Consider the following 15,339-nt stretch of genomic DNA (forward strand, 5'->3'; position numbering starts at 1 on the left):
AGTAACAGAATCAACACAGAATGATTTGGGCTGGAAGGTATCTTAAAGATCATCTTGTTCCAAACCCCCCTGTCATGGGCAGGGATACTTTCCACTAGACCAAGAAGAGGAATTCAAATAAAACCTATAGCCATTCCTTAGTTTCATCAGCACAACTCAGCTCTGTAGTCAGGCTAAAAGCACAGGAAAACACCAAACCGGAAGGTGGAGTATGGTAAAACAAAGTCCTGAATTTTCATAATATATTTGTAATAGAAATTAGAGTTGCTTTCTTTTGGTCTGCTTTGTTTCCAAATGTTAGGTCTCTTTTAAAAGAAAACAATACAGAGAGCTCATTTATATGGAAGATGAAAGACTCACTTAACTTCATGTTAACAGTCCATGTAAGATTTTCTTCTAATGAGCAAGATAGCTCCTGTAAAAACCACACATGCTTTAAGAAAGTTCATGCCTATACTTAGTTGTGTCCAGTGCTAAAACACGACAATCCATTCCATTAAAAAACACTTTGAGTACTGTATTGTTGATAATTGAATACTGTGTGTTGTGGGTAAGTTTTGGGGACTTAGAGGAGGGAAGGTATCCGGTGCATTTGAATTACATATTTTTGCCTTAGGCTCAATGACTGATCTGCAAATTGAAGGAAAAACTCTAAATGGGATAGAGCTGTGACCACATAATTGCAACCACTTTCTCCACTAAAGTTCTGCTTTGGCTGTGGTTTGCACAAAGACTAACAAAAATGCATCTACTAAAAACAAGACACTACAGCACACAAACACCACCTCTGTGAGTCACTAAAATATATATGCTTAGTAGCTATTACTAATACACCAAACACACACTAATTTTGACTAGGTAGCTTATAGAAGAAAGTTAGCCTTTGTGGGTACTTTCAGTTTTCTACCACTCCTCTATCTCAAGCTTACAATAGTCAGAACCTTCCATTTGTAACATGAAAGACATAAAAAGTCTCACAAGCAGTTTATGAAAGAGAATTCTTGCTTGCAGAAATCCTGTAATAAAAGCACATTGGTGATTATGCAAGGCAAGTTTTATATTAGTCCCTATGCGCTGTAAAACAAAACACAGATTATCATGAACTGCAACCCCCCCCAAAAGGCACAGCCATGTGTTTTGACAGTGGCACAGTGACATTAATTTCTGGTTTGTTTTAGAGTTAAATCCCAAACCTCCTCTCCACTCAGTCTCCTCTGTGCTTTGTTTTGGTTTTTTTCCTTTTTTTTCTTTAGTTTGTTATTCTTCTTTGTTTGTTTTGTGGGTTTTTTCCCACCTGCTTGCCTTTACAGGTTTCTCAGCAGAGAAGAGAAAAGGAGTCTGGAGAAAAGGAGGCTCAGGGGGGACCTCATCACTCTCTATAGAACAGAAAATAGTTCATGTGGTCATGTACAGCATTATTTCAAATCCTCAGAGGTGAGGTCTAAGAACAGAAGCATTTCAGAAATGAAGGTGTTCCTCAGGGACTCACACTCTACTCTTTCCTATTTCAATCCAAGTTCCTTTCCCCTCCTGTACTCCAAGCAGCTGTATAGACCTGCATATTTCTGTTTACACAAGCATGAAAACTGTTCATATGAACATTTATTTGAGTAAAAAAACCCCAAAAAAACCTGTGTAATAAGATGTCAAATCAACATTCAGCTCCCTTGCCAAGGATGCTGCATGACAAAACCAATCAAGCAACCAATCTCTATCAGCAATAATGGGGCTCAAGAGATTCTGGAGAGCTCTCTTCCATGACAAAGACGACAAAGAAAGGGGTTTCTACAATTTCTCAGATCCTTGCAAGACAGGGAGAAATGTAGAGCCAAAGCAAGCACAAAGAGTACTGCTGCAGCAGAGAGAGTGCTTCTATTTTCCACAGCACGTGCTGCTCTGCCTGGGAAAAGAAAGCACGTGGCAGCAACCAGCCAAGAGCACGAAGCATGTTGCTTCACACCCCAGCACTGCAAAGGGAAGGACATAAGTGGTTTTCAACACGGGGTTTCCAGGCTTGCCCTCGACTAGCCCAGCTGATGCTGGGAGAGTGTGATTAAAATGGCAAATGCAATGGCTATTAGAATTTACATCTCTCTCCAATGACAGTGACATCACAATTTCATTAAATCTGGCTTTTTATTTTAAAGTGACTGCCTCTAGGAGACAAGCACAGCCTTCTCCATGATAAACTGTCAGAAGCAAAACTGTCCAAAACTTTCTGAAGTTGCCTAATATTTCTGTGAAGCTCTTTCCTGTGTAATCTGTTCACCTAAATATCAAGATGTATGTCTAATGCAACATGAAGTACTTCCTGAAGGCAAGTAGAGATTAATTACTATGCAACATTTCTGAAACTAATAAAATAGAAGGTGATTATTCCCTCCTTCAGTAATTTCAGAACCTTAGTATTTTCAGAGCTAGTAACAAACATAGGTACTCTGAGTAAAATGAAAGCATAATCTAGAGTATCATTGAGTATCATCTAGATACTCAATGCCAGTTACTGGACTTAAAACTGGGGGAAAGCAAGCAAACTCCTGAAACAAGGGAAAAAAAGAAACAAAACCAAACCAAAACCAAAGAAAACCACACAAACAAACAAACAAACCTAAAAAAGCCAAAATGTTCAGCCCTACCAAAATATCCCCAAACACAAAACAAATCCAAAACCCAAAACCCTAGACCCAAATCTAAAACAAAAAAACCCCGCAACCCCCCCCCCCAACAAATTCTTTAAAAGAATGAAATCAAAGTCACTGAGCATACTTACACATAATTTTCTTTCCCGTGTGTTGTTTTAGGTCCTATGGATACTGATGATTTTTACACAACTATTTTTCCTGAAGGACATATTAATCTCAGAAAAGCATGCATTGCACATCAGTATGTCCTTTCTGAGAATTCTCATTACTTTTTGAGAAGTCAAGGACACACTAGTCAAGGCTGATAAGCTGTCCAAATGGGTGAGTAAGCAAGTGATACAACCCTGTTAAGAGCTCATTAACTTGACTATCTTTGGTTTATGTGCATAATTTACAGTGTGTATACAAGGTCAACTAAGAAGTAAGGTACCAATCACCATTTCTACCACAGTCAGACCTGCTACTACCTCCTTTAAAACAAAAGAAATTGCTTTCATTCTGTGCCTTTGCAGACTTGACAACTGAAATCCACCTTATCTCCCCATTTAGACATAGGAACAACACACTGTGGCAACTAGGGAAGACATGAATAGTTTTTAACAGCAGCTTTCCACACATGCACTGCTCTTGCTGTTTGCTGATTTGATTTTCATTTTATCTGATGACTCCAGTACACTTAAAATCTGCTAGAGCTTACAGTTTGCTTCGCAGTAGAGCAAGAGAAGATGTCAGATTTCTAGGATTTACTGAAAAAAACCTGTCTACTACAGTTAGTTCTCCAAGTTGTTATTATTTCAGATGTTTAAGATAAATTACAGTCAAAGTAGAAGTGTTGCTAACAGACTTCTAAGAACCCCTTTACAACAAAATGAGAAAGCCCTGAAAGATTAAGTATTTAACTGAGAAACAGTTTTATTTTTTCAAAAGTAATATTTCAGATGTCAGAAATAATTAATATCAGAATTCATTCTGATATGAATTTGTTCTTAATTTTGTGCCAGGAAAGGTTTAGATTCAAAATCATTAAAAATTTCTTCACAAAAATAACTGTCGAGTATTGAAACAGGCTGCCCAAGGAGGTGGTGAAATCACCATCCCTGGAGATATTTAAAGGAAACATAGGTGTAGCATTCAGTTGATATGGTTTAGTGGTACACTTGACTATGCTGAGCTAATGCTTGAATTAAATGAGCTTAAAAGGATCTAAGGAATTCTATGATTTTAAAGAACTGGAGCAGGTTTTTCAGGGGGGCTGCAGAATCTCCATCCTTACAGGTGCTCAAAATGTGTCTGGATGCAGCTCTGTGCAGCCTGCTATAGCTAACCCTGCTCTGAGCAATGGGAAAGGACTTGATGATTTCCAGAGCTGTCCTTCAACCTCACTAAACAAGCTGGATTTGAAATCCACTCTTAAAGTCCTCCTTGGGTCTCCAAGTGAATATCTGCTGCATGAAGTTGCTACAGGTAAAATATTGTCACCACTTAGAAAGCAAAGTCAAGATTATCATAACTTCAGAGATGAAAGCCCTGTTCCTCTTCATGTCTGTTTTATGGCAACTTCCACATTGCAATCAACAAATTGACTTGCAGTTTGTGCAGACTTAAGTCATTGGTTTTAAACACAGAGATAATCTATGCCATCAGCATCAGCTATTCTGGTATCTGTTGCATGCTGTGCAACAAGGAGAACACCATGCCACTGAGGAGTCCCTGCAATCAGAATTCCACATTTCAACTCTGCATTGATCTTCACAAACAATTAAGGATGATTTAAACTCCTAGGTGGTGGTGCTATTGGTAACAGACAAACACGGGGACACAATATATATTAACTTATTTTCCAACCCATTTCCAAGCTGGAAGGCTTAATAACCTTGTCTTGCACATATATGTCCCTGCAGTTCCACACGTCACTTACTCCCCATCACACAAACCTGCGACTGCAGGTTGCAACACATAGAGCAGAACTCATTATGGCCAGTAAGTGCTTTCCTTGGAGGATTTTTGCTTCTTAATCTCTCTGGCTTTCTTCTATATTTACAGAATATGGGGAGGATAGTACTCTTATCAGTTCATGTCAAAAGTTTAACATAATATAAGAAAATCCAGATGCTTGTAAGTAAATAGTAATAGCTTTCCTATTTCAACACTGTGTTCATATTTTTGGTGCTCTGTACTCTCCTCCCCACCCCATCCCTTAATCCAACTTTCTGTTCAGCATTTGGAATACTGGACTTTCCATAACAAAGTCCCAGACTGTCCTGTTTAGATAGGCAACAGTTTTTCAGATCTACCTTGACTACAAAAGAGAATCTAGCACCACCGAGACTTTTCAAGTCTTTTAGGATTCACTGACTTCAGGAAAAACATAAAGAGAAGTAGAAGGTAGCTTCTCCATGATAGCCTCAGGAACCCACATATTCAAAACAGCACTCTTTCTCCAACACGGAAAAATCATCAAGGGGCCAGGACAGCAAAGGTGAGCAGAGCAGGTAGTTTAACAGGAAGGGAGCTGGCAGCTTAGAAGTTGTCAACAGCTCAGCTTCTCCATCAGGAGGGAGCAAAGTTACTTTATGTTATGGAGTCAAATGTACCACTCTCTGCGATCCCAGCCAGAGGCTCCCACCCTTCTCACAGGATGGTAGAGTCCACTTTATGAGGGACTTATGAACCTAATCCCATATGACATCAACTCATGACCTTGGTTCAGGCTGCTGAACAAGTTTGTAGAGTGAATAAATGTAAAAATTATAGAGGCAGGAGTGTTGAGAAGGAAATAATTACCAGGATTCCAGAACAAAGGCTCTGACATGAGGTGTTACAAAATTGTAAAGGGGAAAAGCAGTGCAGGGGTGTTAGTCAAGCCAGTTGTGAATTTTTGGGTCACTGGACCAGTACAAATGGAACTGGTGGAAGACTTATGACCACCCAGGACCTGTGCCACAGAGCTGCAAGGGTCAATTCTTTCCCTCCTGGCTGGTGCCTATTAGGTGGTGAGCACACTAATGTTTAAATTAAGGCTCAATTCAGCCTTGGCTGTGTTCTGTGGATGTTAGCAAACAAATAGTTGCTTTATATTTTCGATCTGTCTATGTCCTTCTTACAGAGCCCTTTTGCAGGTGATTCAAGATACATGAAGAAGTTGGCCCAAACACTCCACAGAAATGCTTAAGCTATGTCTGTCTTGGCAGCAAAATCATTACAGATGATCAACCTAGAAGTAATGATGCTGATATCCATAGTGTGTAAGCTTCTTTGCTATAAACAGTCTAAAAAGGGAGAAAAATATAGTGACAGATGCTCTATACAGAAGCATATGTTTTAGTCCTCTTGAAAAGTTTCCTCCCATACAGACAGAATATGATTTCTTTGGTTTATACACAAATGAGCACTTGATCTGTATTAGTTTTGAGAAGTGCTCAACTCCCTCCACCGACTACAGAACAAATACAACATGGGCTTTCTGCACCTACATCTGTTGTCTGCAAGTCCCCCATTCTACAATTAGTTTAGAGAGGAACAACTGTAAGTCATACGTCCGAGCAAGTAATTGACATTTCTCCTGCAGACTGAGCATGATCAGCTTCAAAAACACTTACACATCTTCAGCAAGCATCTTTGCTTTCACAAACAACACTCCAAAAATCCAGACAGTGGACAAGAGCAGGACGGAAAAAAACTGCCATTTTTCAAGCACTGTTCTATGTTACTATTTCTTCTCTTTTCCCCTGACGTATCAGGCGCTACTGATTTGATACATCACTGCTCCAATCCCACAAGACAGTTCCCACATTCTTTGATTCTATAAAGAATTGCAAAAGAAAATTTAAATTAAAATAGCTTTAATTAAATAGTGAAATCTAGGTGAACAGAAAGCAGTCTAGTATAACTAGTTTACACCTTCTGTAATACTTGTAACAGTTAAATCACTTAGCTCACTGCCGCATAAAAGTAATTAGAATAATTCAATACTTTTGAGAAAATACAGAACGGTTACCTCAGGAAGTGTTTCATGGTGATGGTTTGGTTTGTGCTGCTAGAGCCGTAATATATTGATCATTGATGACCTCTTCTTCACAGGTGATATTAGTGCTGTAAAAATAGAATTGAGACTTTTTTACAGACAGGAAAAAAAAAAGGTATACTTCAGTTTTTTTAAAATTGGTCTTGAAACAAACATCTATGGAAATACAAGGGAAATATATTAAGAAAAAAATCTCATGTCAATAAAAAAAAAAAAAGAAAAATCATAAGTTGTTCACACTTCTGTCTGAGCACATACTTTGACCAGACTATACTACACATTTTTTTTTTCAGAGAAGTAAAAAACTTGAATGAGAATGCAGAAATAAGTGAGAATGCTTGAAGAAGTATCTAGACATTTTCAAATGCTTCTTGTGTCTTCTTGTGTTCTTCAAAACCCTGTCTGGTCCCAAGCAGCAGCTTCAAGAGACACTCAGTTCACTCTCCTGTTAGAAGTCCTCTCTTTACCAAAATTTGCATAATACATATCATAGAATAATAAAATATACTGAGTTGGAAGGGAACAACAAGGATTATCAGGTCCAACTCCTGGGCCTGTGCAGAACACCCCAAGAGTCATGCCACGTGCCTGAGAGCATTGCCCAAACTCTTCCTGAATTCAGAGTTCCTGTAATACACTTGACCAGGCTGCCCATTGGTTCTGTGATCTTGTGTCCTATGGTTAATATTCCTTATGATTACCAGATAGTTCCAGCAGAGGAGAACAGGAAGAATTCATGAAGAAACCTCATACATATAACCCTGCCTGTGTACTGTAGACTCTCCCCAGTCACCACCTCTTGACTTTAAGTTTCTAAAATTAAGTATTCATATACAAGTGATACTTGACTAAAAGATGCAGACTCCTCAAATTACTGTACTTCATGTCCTGTAAAAGGCAGTAAAACATTTTTAATTGCTGCCAGTAAATGGGACACTGCTACACAGGGACAACTGCTATCGAGACAACTTAATCCAACACTTAAAGGGAACAAGATCATGGTTTCAAGCCCTGTACTGCTACACACCACACACAAAGGCCTGAATGAAAGTTCTGTTGTTAAAAGTCATATAAGAGCCCATTTTTACTTAGCACTGCATGCTGAAAAGTACTGAAGGCCTTAAGAAATCGGACCTCTTTTGCCACAAATTTAGAAATCTAAAGAAGTTCAAACCTATTTTCTTCTGCAAGACCTATCAATGGTGGGATAAAAATCTTCTTGCCTTACCATGTTCTCATATTCTTTCCTCTGTGTAACTTGCAAGTTTTATATTGTGCTACTGCCTGCTGACAGAAACAGAATAAGTATTTAAGTTCAGAAAAATACAGCTATCTTGTTGGATTATATCACATACAGCTTGCTAAAAATATATAATCCCTGAACTGGAAAAGCTTCTTTCATTTATATTGTTTTTGACTGGCTGAATCATGTTGCTGTCCCCTGAATACAGCTGTAATTGGTGCTGGCTGCAGTGACACCTGCTTGCAAGGGCAGAGAGATGCTAACTGGTTCTTTAATGAACACAAGAGGCAGGCTCCAAACACTTCCTGCTACAGCTTTTGATAGGTCTTCTATGGCAGTGAGCACAGGAGATAGGCAAAAACTGGAGGGGATGTAACCTGCTCCCCTTCTCCACTCTAATAATTTGCTGTTTCAAATATATCCTTTGTGAAAGATTCTCACAGCTGAGTCTCAGCATTTTAACATCAACTTGAACAAAGGAAGCTTCACCACAAAATTTGACCCATAAGGGCATCAGTGTAAGGAACATACCAGAAGTGCCAGAAGCTGTCAAATCAACCCTCTCTAAAAGTGTGTGCTGGTCTCAGCCTCTGAGGTCAGCTCCTTCTTGATTCTGACCAAGGTCCTTGCTGAAAATTATGCTACTTTGCTATTACTGCTTTAAAGTGAAGAGAAATTCCACTTGCCCCAACTCCAGAAATGGCTCACACAAGCATGGCATGATAGGAGCTTCAAGATATTATCTCTTCAAGAATAATTACCAGTTCCAGCCAATTATAAATTACAATTCTGTTTTCAATGCTCATTAAAAATTAGAGCATCATTATAGCTGTTCAGAGACTGCTGTCTTCTACACAGAAAGCTAAAGAAAGAAAGGTAGTTGATTGAAAAAAAAATAAAGAAAAACTAAATGACACCATAAGCATGACAAGTGGTTAAAAGTGCCTATTTTGGATGTCTTCAAAAGCCCACACTTGAAATTACAAGAATAAATTTTCCTTGCTCTCTCCTTTTTTATTAAAATGCATGTGGGGAAGTCTACAGAAAGAAAGTTTACAGCTGAAGACCTGATGTCACAGAAGTCAATATTGAAGCCCTTCAGCATGGAAAGAAAGAGTTCACCCTGCAAGTTCAACATTCCGTTCCCTACAGTACAGGTCCAGCCAATAACTGGGTCCATAGGAAGGCCATGGCCTCAAAAGCAGTTTCCTCCATGGGGCACAAAGCAATCAAATCCCACCTGACTCTATTAGCAAGAGGGCTTTAATATCTAGAGGCAAGACTTCCAGCTCAAACAAAAGTACAGGGAATCTATGCTGCTGTCTTGGTTCATAAGGTAAAAATAATTTTTGTGTATGGAGGACAGCCTTTTGAAATGCTGTCAACTGCTAAGTACAGGGATAGAAATCAACACTATGCTCTGTGGTTCTTGCAGCAATTCACTTCTATGAACACACACATACAGATGACATTAAGCTATTTACACCAGGATAAACTGAGAAGATGAATCAGGTGAGATTTTACAGTCATCTTTAAACAAGTAGGACTGGAGGGCAGCATTTTCTGTTTCCATATACCTCCATAAGTGATCCTCTAGAGTAGTTCAGTAAAGATTTTCTATGAAGAAAACAGTATTTAAACTCTTAAAAAAGATTATTACCACAATTTACAGCTAAATTCAACTATTCATAAACCTGTAGAGCCAGAAGACCTAATTTCTGCCAATCTCTTTTTATCTCAAAATGTTATAGATTTCTCGTAAGTGAAACTTTACTTCCAGTGAGGTTATTATAACATCTCAGTGAACAGGAAGAACAGCCCTAGCTTAGATATGTTCTATCAACAGTTCAGAATTTACAAAGACTCATTTGCAATTAGGTGTGCTTAGAAAAAAATCCAACCCAAACAAAAAAGTCACATACTTATTTTTATTTAGGTAGAAGGACTTGACTTCCAGCCTCCTGTTTTCTTTAGGAAAGACCTTCCTCACCAAGTTGGATGTCTGCAGATCAGGAAGGCTTTCAAGGTCTACTTGTAGGAAAGAAAGACATGAGAAAAAGATTCTCATGTACAAGTGATAATCTTATTAATATATGTTTATGAGTTTGTTGAAAGAAAGGGCGCAACAATTATACAATTCAGTTGAGAAATTGACAGCAGTTATGGATCGGATAGACTGAAACACAAAATTCTGAAGACTTGACAGCAGGACACCCAGAGCCATCAGGTGCTGGGGAGCAGCCAGTTGGCCACAGCATCCACCCACTGCTCAGAGCCTGAGTTTGTGGTTTTACATGGTTTCACTCATGTGAACCTGTAGCTGTGGGCTTTTTTATGGCTTAAGAAAATGTTCCAGCTTCATGCTATACACACATTTTCTCACTAAGGAATCCTCAAGATACTTTTCTTCTGTAGATAGTTTTTCAGATTTTCCTGATTTTAAATCATGCAGCTGATATAAGTCTAAAGACAAATAGATTTGATTTTGTTAGCAATCTTCCATTAACTCCCTAGAAGTAGCCTGAACCTACAACTACAGAAAGCCTCTAGACTCAATATTTGAAGTTTGCTCTTTGACATGAAGGGACTCATTCATGTTTTAAGGCTCTATATTGAGAATGATGGGGTGAGGATGAAGTTTGGGTTTCCCACAGGTTCATGTTCTCAGCTTGCAGGATTTTATCCTATACCACATCACTTCCACAAAGCAGTTTCCTACTCCCTCCAACAACACACCCACGTACCCATTCATTGCCAATTGTTTCACCCAGTTTATTTTAAACTAGACAGCAGCTTCCCCTCCTAAAACTAATCACAGCTTTTTTTGGGAGAGAAGCAATACTACTATAATCACATACAACAGCAAAACTATTGCAAGATCTGTCTCAAAATAAAAATGAAGCTTTTCTTAAATAAACATCAACTATGTGAATTTCTTGTGACTCTATGATCTTTTTAGTCTTATAGCAAAACATGCATCAATCTGAAAGGTTAACAGTTGCTGGAGGCTTAAAGAAATCAAGAGTAAGCCTTTAACGTCACCTCTTTATCTAAAGCTGAGGGTTTGCTTTGTTTGTCTTCAATAAAGCTGCAGATATGTCTGCCAGGAAAGTTGTGTTATTTAATATAAATCACCATACTTTCAGAGTAAAATATAAACTCAAGGTAGTTCCTTTCATAATCTTTGTTTTGCAAGCTAGTGGGTATTTACAACCTGGTATACTGCATACACTTTTAAATGTATATTCCAATTAAAAAGAAAGAATAGGTGTGCTGAAGAAAAAGAAATCAGAAATGTTTATGTGAGCAGGCTGGATATAATACTTTGTTTATGTGGATCATTAGATTACCAAAAAAACCCACCCAAACCAAGTAATTTGTTTTTAGTTGTTGCAGTTTAAAGTACGTGTTAAAGTATGTTCTTCTGAATGCCACCACCATAATGTTGCTTTCAGGTTGCCACTTTTCTTTACAGTGGAATCTTGGGTTGGCATCTACACCTCATTCACCTTGAAAGCCTACATTTATTTATTTCTGAGGGACAACAGGCTTGAGCATTATGTCAAAAAAAGTGCTTTGCTACTGTATATTCCTTTTTCTTTCACTGATGGGAACGTTACTGCTTCAGTATCTCGAACACCAACGTAAGATAACTAGAATTGGAAAGGGGAAGAATAGCTGATCCACATTATGAAATGTCCCCTGAGGTCCTAGAGGATAGCAAGCTGGCTGGAAGCCAGCAGGATGCAAAGACAGACAACAGAACTCTGGGCTGCATGAACACAAGCAGAGCCAGTAAGTAGATTGAGGGAAGAGATTATCTTCCTCTACTCAGCACTCTGGGCCATATTTAGACACTGCCTAGTTTGGGGCCCCAGCAATACACAAAAGACACCAACAAATTTAAAAGAGTTAAGCAGAGGCCACTGGCATGATGGGGGTGAGGCTGGGGGAGATGAGCTTCTTCAGCTCCAGGTAGAACTGCTCCAGGCAGTACAGCTTTGGAGGGACATAACTGCACTTCAAGTGCCTGTGGAGATGTCATTGAAAAGTCAAGAGATGGAGTCTTTACAGCAGCGCAGGACAGGAAGGGGAAAAACAACAGGCAAAAAACAAGAGAAGTTCAGCCTGGGTACAAGTCAAAAATTTTTTCCCAAGACAGTCAGGCAATGGCACAGGTTGCCCAGAGACACTTTGAGGTTTCAAGCCCCAACCAAATGAAGCCCTGAGAAGCCTGACCTCAAAGCTGACCCTGTTATGGGCAGGAGGTTGGGCCAGAGATAGTCTGAGATTCCAGCCTTTGATTCTCTGCTCCCCCCACAGTCACTCTACCGGGGTGATCTCAAATATCCTGCCTTATACCCAAATACTCTTAGTACTAAAGTGTTATAGAGATACAATTGATAGGATGCCCAAGTGCCTGCTTGGGCATCAGTTTATCAGTTGAAGAGCTACCCACTTCTCAATATACTTTGCAATGTTTCCCAAGCAACAGGCTTACCTTTAGGATGAAACAAAATCATTCCCTCTCTCATCTCTCCCCACCACTCCCACCAAAAGCCTCCACCATGAAATTTGACCATAAGCAAGTCATATTATGGTCCTACAATTCAAGAATGAGAGTCTACAAGAGTCATGCCAATGACAAACACTCAACACTCAAAAACCCCAAATACAAATAAAACCCCAACAACTCTAGGACCCCAGTTTGGTAAGCCATTCTAATTCTAAGCAAGCATTGTTTATCCAGCTATCCATGGAATACACACATACCTTTGTGCATCTTCCATCTTGCATTCATGCCCAAAGGTGGCATAAAAATCACTTCAAGTGTATTAAACAAACTAGTAAAACCAGAGGATCTTCATGTCAATTACAGCATAGTCATTTATAGGTCTTTGAATGTTATAGCAACAACACTGCTCAGACCTCTCTCCAACTCAGAGGGCATCCTGGGAAACAGCTCCATTGCTAGGAAAGCTCTCAGGAACAGGTCACCTGTTCCATGCAGTTCAAAAGTTCTGTGTTGGCTCAGAAGTGGTTTTGACTGTCTCCAATGGATGCTGCCACTGGCAGGACTCACCTTAGAGATCAAAAGTGGATGCCTGTTTTGTGTGACCTTGGTTCCCCATCTCAGTACAGAAGGGTATTTTCACTTCCATGTGCCCAAGATCAGGCTGTATTCAACGTCAAGCATTCTTTAGAGGAAAATCTTGCAACAAAATGTCACACTTGATTGATGACCCTAATAAGCAAGACTTTACTTCAGTCACACTGTCACAGGTAATAAAAATTTTTCCACTTCTAATCTCCATCATACATTGACATTTTACATTTCTGTATTTCACTAGGAGAGTGAGGGCAAAGCTAGATATGAAGTAAAACTTAACTGAATTTTAGTCCTGTGAGCATAAGCACATACCACACAATTAAGCAATAAAAAGAAAAAGAGGCTTGAATATAAGGTTCAAATCACAAGAGAGCTGGGGAATCAGAGGGCACAAAACACCCAGCTTCTCTCAAGCTACAGAAGAGTGCTTTAAAAGCCTCTAATTCTGTAGTTCTAACTTAGCATTTCAGTCCATTACTCTTCATGCCTCTTCAAAGCATTACAAATATAAGGAAGGATCAAGAGGGTCTTAAAGTTCTCGTAAGAGACAGTCATGTAGGATTGTATTTGGATTCAAGAGAACTTACTTGTCACATATCACATGGCAAGTTACCTCTAACACCACTCAATTCAGCCTACCTGCTGTAATTCCTCTGCAGATTTTGGCTCAGATACAACCCACAGTTTGATGAAGGTAACATCAAACCAGAACTCAGCACTGTAGAAGCACCTCCACCTTTCATTGTAGATCTCTGCCCTTTAAAAGAAAAAGGCTAGGGTTCTCTACCTGACTGTTCAAAGCAAACTAAATCCCAGAAATCCAACAAAGGAAATGCTCATGCATGCAGACACACTTTGCATACAGAACTGTGACAATAATCTACTTTTTCCAATTTCTATTAGCTCTGCTCTACTACAATGTTGAAAGATGGAAAGAAAAGACAAAACTATATGAAGTCACTTCCATGTCACTGGTGAAGACTTTGCTGGATACTAATAATTCTATTTCTAATGATAAGTCTATTTCTAATAATAAATACAAAGGTAAAAACTAGAGGAAGCTCTCCACAACCCATATTAATACCATAAACTTCTAGAAATGTAATCAGATGCCTAAATTCAACAGGAATTAAAGTATTGTCTTGTCTTGTCTCTGTCTATAGTGTGTCCATCCTTAACAAGCTCACTTTGCATGTGGAGGAAAGTGTATTTTCTCCAGAAGGGCTCCGAGTAAATGACATATCAGCAAAAAATGGAGTTCTCATGCTTGAAAACAGTCTTCAAAGCATAGCAACTTCCTCCACCCCCCTCCTTTATACATTATAAAAAGGTATAATTTTTAGTCTCTTCTCATGAACTTTCACTTGACCACCAAAAAGTTCACCCAGGAGAGCAGCAGCTTCATCTGGGTGGCTCACATGTCTCTACATGGTTTGCAGTGCAATGTTTCTGGCCAACTTGCTCTGTTGCCAGACACACTGTATGACAGCTTGTATTGCAAGGAAGCGTGTTCTAAATAAAACATCACACTTCGTAGCAAAAAATCTTCAAGTTTAGAATAAATCCTACAAGGCTAGATACATAAAATCCAAAGAGGCTGCCTGGCTACCTCCCAGACTAATTACTGCAGAGGTTTCAGGGGAAAAAAAAAAATTACGATTTCTAAAAGTGAATGACTGATGTGCTTTTGCTCTCCCTCCCTTCCACTCCATTGCCCAGAGATGAGTGGAGGTACAAGTTAAAATGCAAAGATGAAGTATTCCCTTGCCACCAAAATTAACTGAAGGCTAGATTTGCTTTAGAGCCCTATTAATTCTTAACAAACAGTAGTTTCTTGGGAAGAAATATCATCCAATCAACAGGCTACATAGAGACCTGCAATGTCAATAGATTTACGCCAGAGATTCTTGTTCTATCCATGCTCCCACCTTTCCAACATCTGTTATATTTTCTTGGATCAAGCAGAATTAATCAGTCATCAGATTAATACAACCTCACCCCAACTATTAGCCTGAAAGCATGTAAAACTAAGAACTGAGATTTAGTTTGTTAACTGACCCTACCCCCCAAAAAACGTTAAGACAAGGATACCAGAAGTGTCAGGACAAAAGTCAAACTCAGCTTTCCAGCTAGAGGAGCAGAAATCAATTTATTTATCCAGGAATTTGGTGAAGATCAGACACAATTCATACTGATCTAACAGAAAATTGTTCCATGCGGTGCCATTTTCCCATCATTTCACCAGATTACTTTGTCATGAAAGTGGCAACTTTTCCACAGAGCTCTGAGAAATAGACATGCAAGAGTAGAGTAAGTAGGA

The 15,339-nt window shown here is 39.1% G+C and overlaps 2 protein-coding genes across 5 annotated transcripts in view; one reads left to right on the plus strand and one right to left on the minus strand.

The window, feature by feature from the left end:
* ALKBH8 (alkB homolog 8, tRNA methyltransferase) overlaps positions 1–15,339 on the plus strand; it is a 262,866-nt gene that overhangs the window by 185,347 nt on the left and 62,180 nt on the right. The gene's annotated exons all lie outside the window — the stretch shown is intronic.
* The window catches only part of ELMOD1 (ELMO domain containing 1), a 43,156-nt gene that overhangs the window by 20,941 nt on the left and 6,876 nt on the right, over positions 1–15,339 (minus strand). For all 3 annotated transcript variants that reach the window (XM_068181375.1, XM_068181377.1, XM_068181376.1), the window contains exon 2: positions 6,640–6,734. In XM_068181375.1, coding sequence (XP_068037476.1) covers positions 6,640–6,656 — 17 coding nt within the window. In that variant the 5' untranslated portion in view covers positions 6,657–6,734. The remainder of the gene's footprint in view (positions 1–6,639; positions 6,735–15,339) is intronic.

Source organism: Anomalospiza imberbis, chromosome 2, assembly GCF_031753505.1.
Source record: "Anomalospiza imberbis isolate Cuckoo-Finch-1a 21T00152 chromosome 2, ASM3175350v1, whole genome shotgun sequence".
Lineage (NCBI taxonomy): Eukaryota > Metazoa > Chordata > Aves > Passeriformes > Viduidae > Anomalospiza > Anomalospiza imberbis.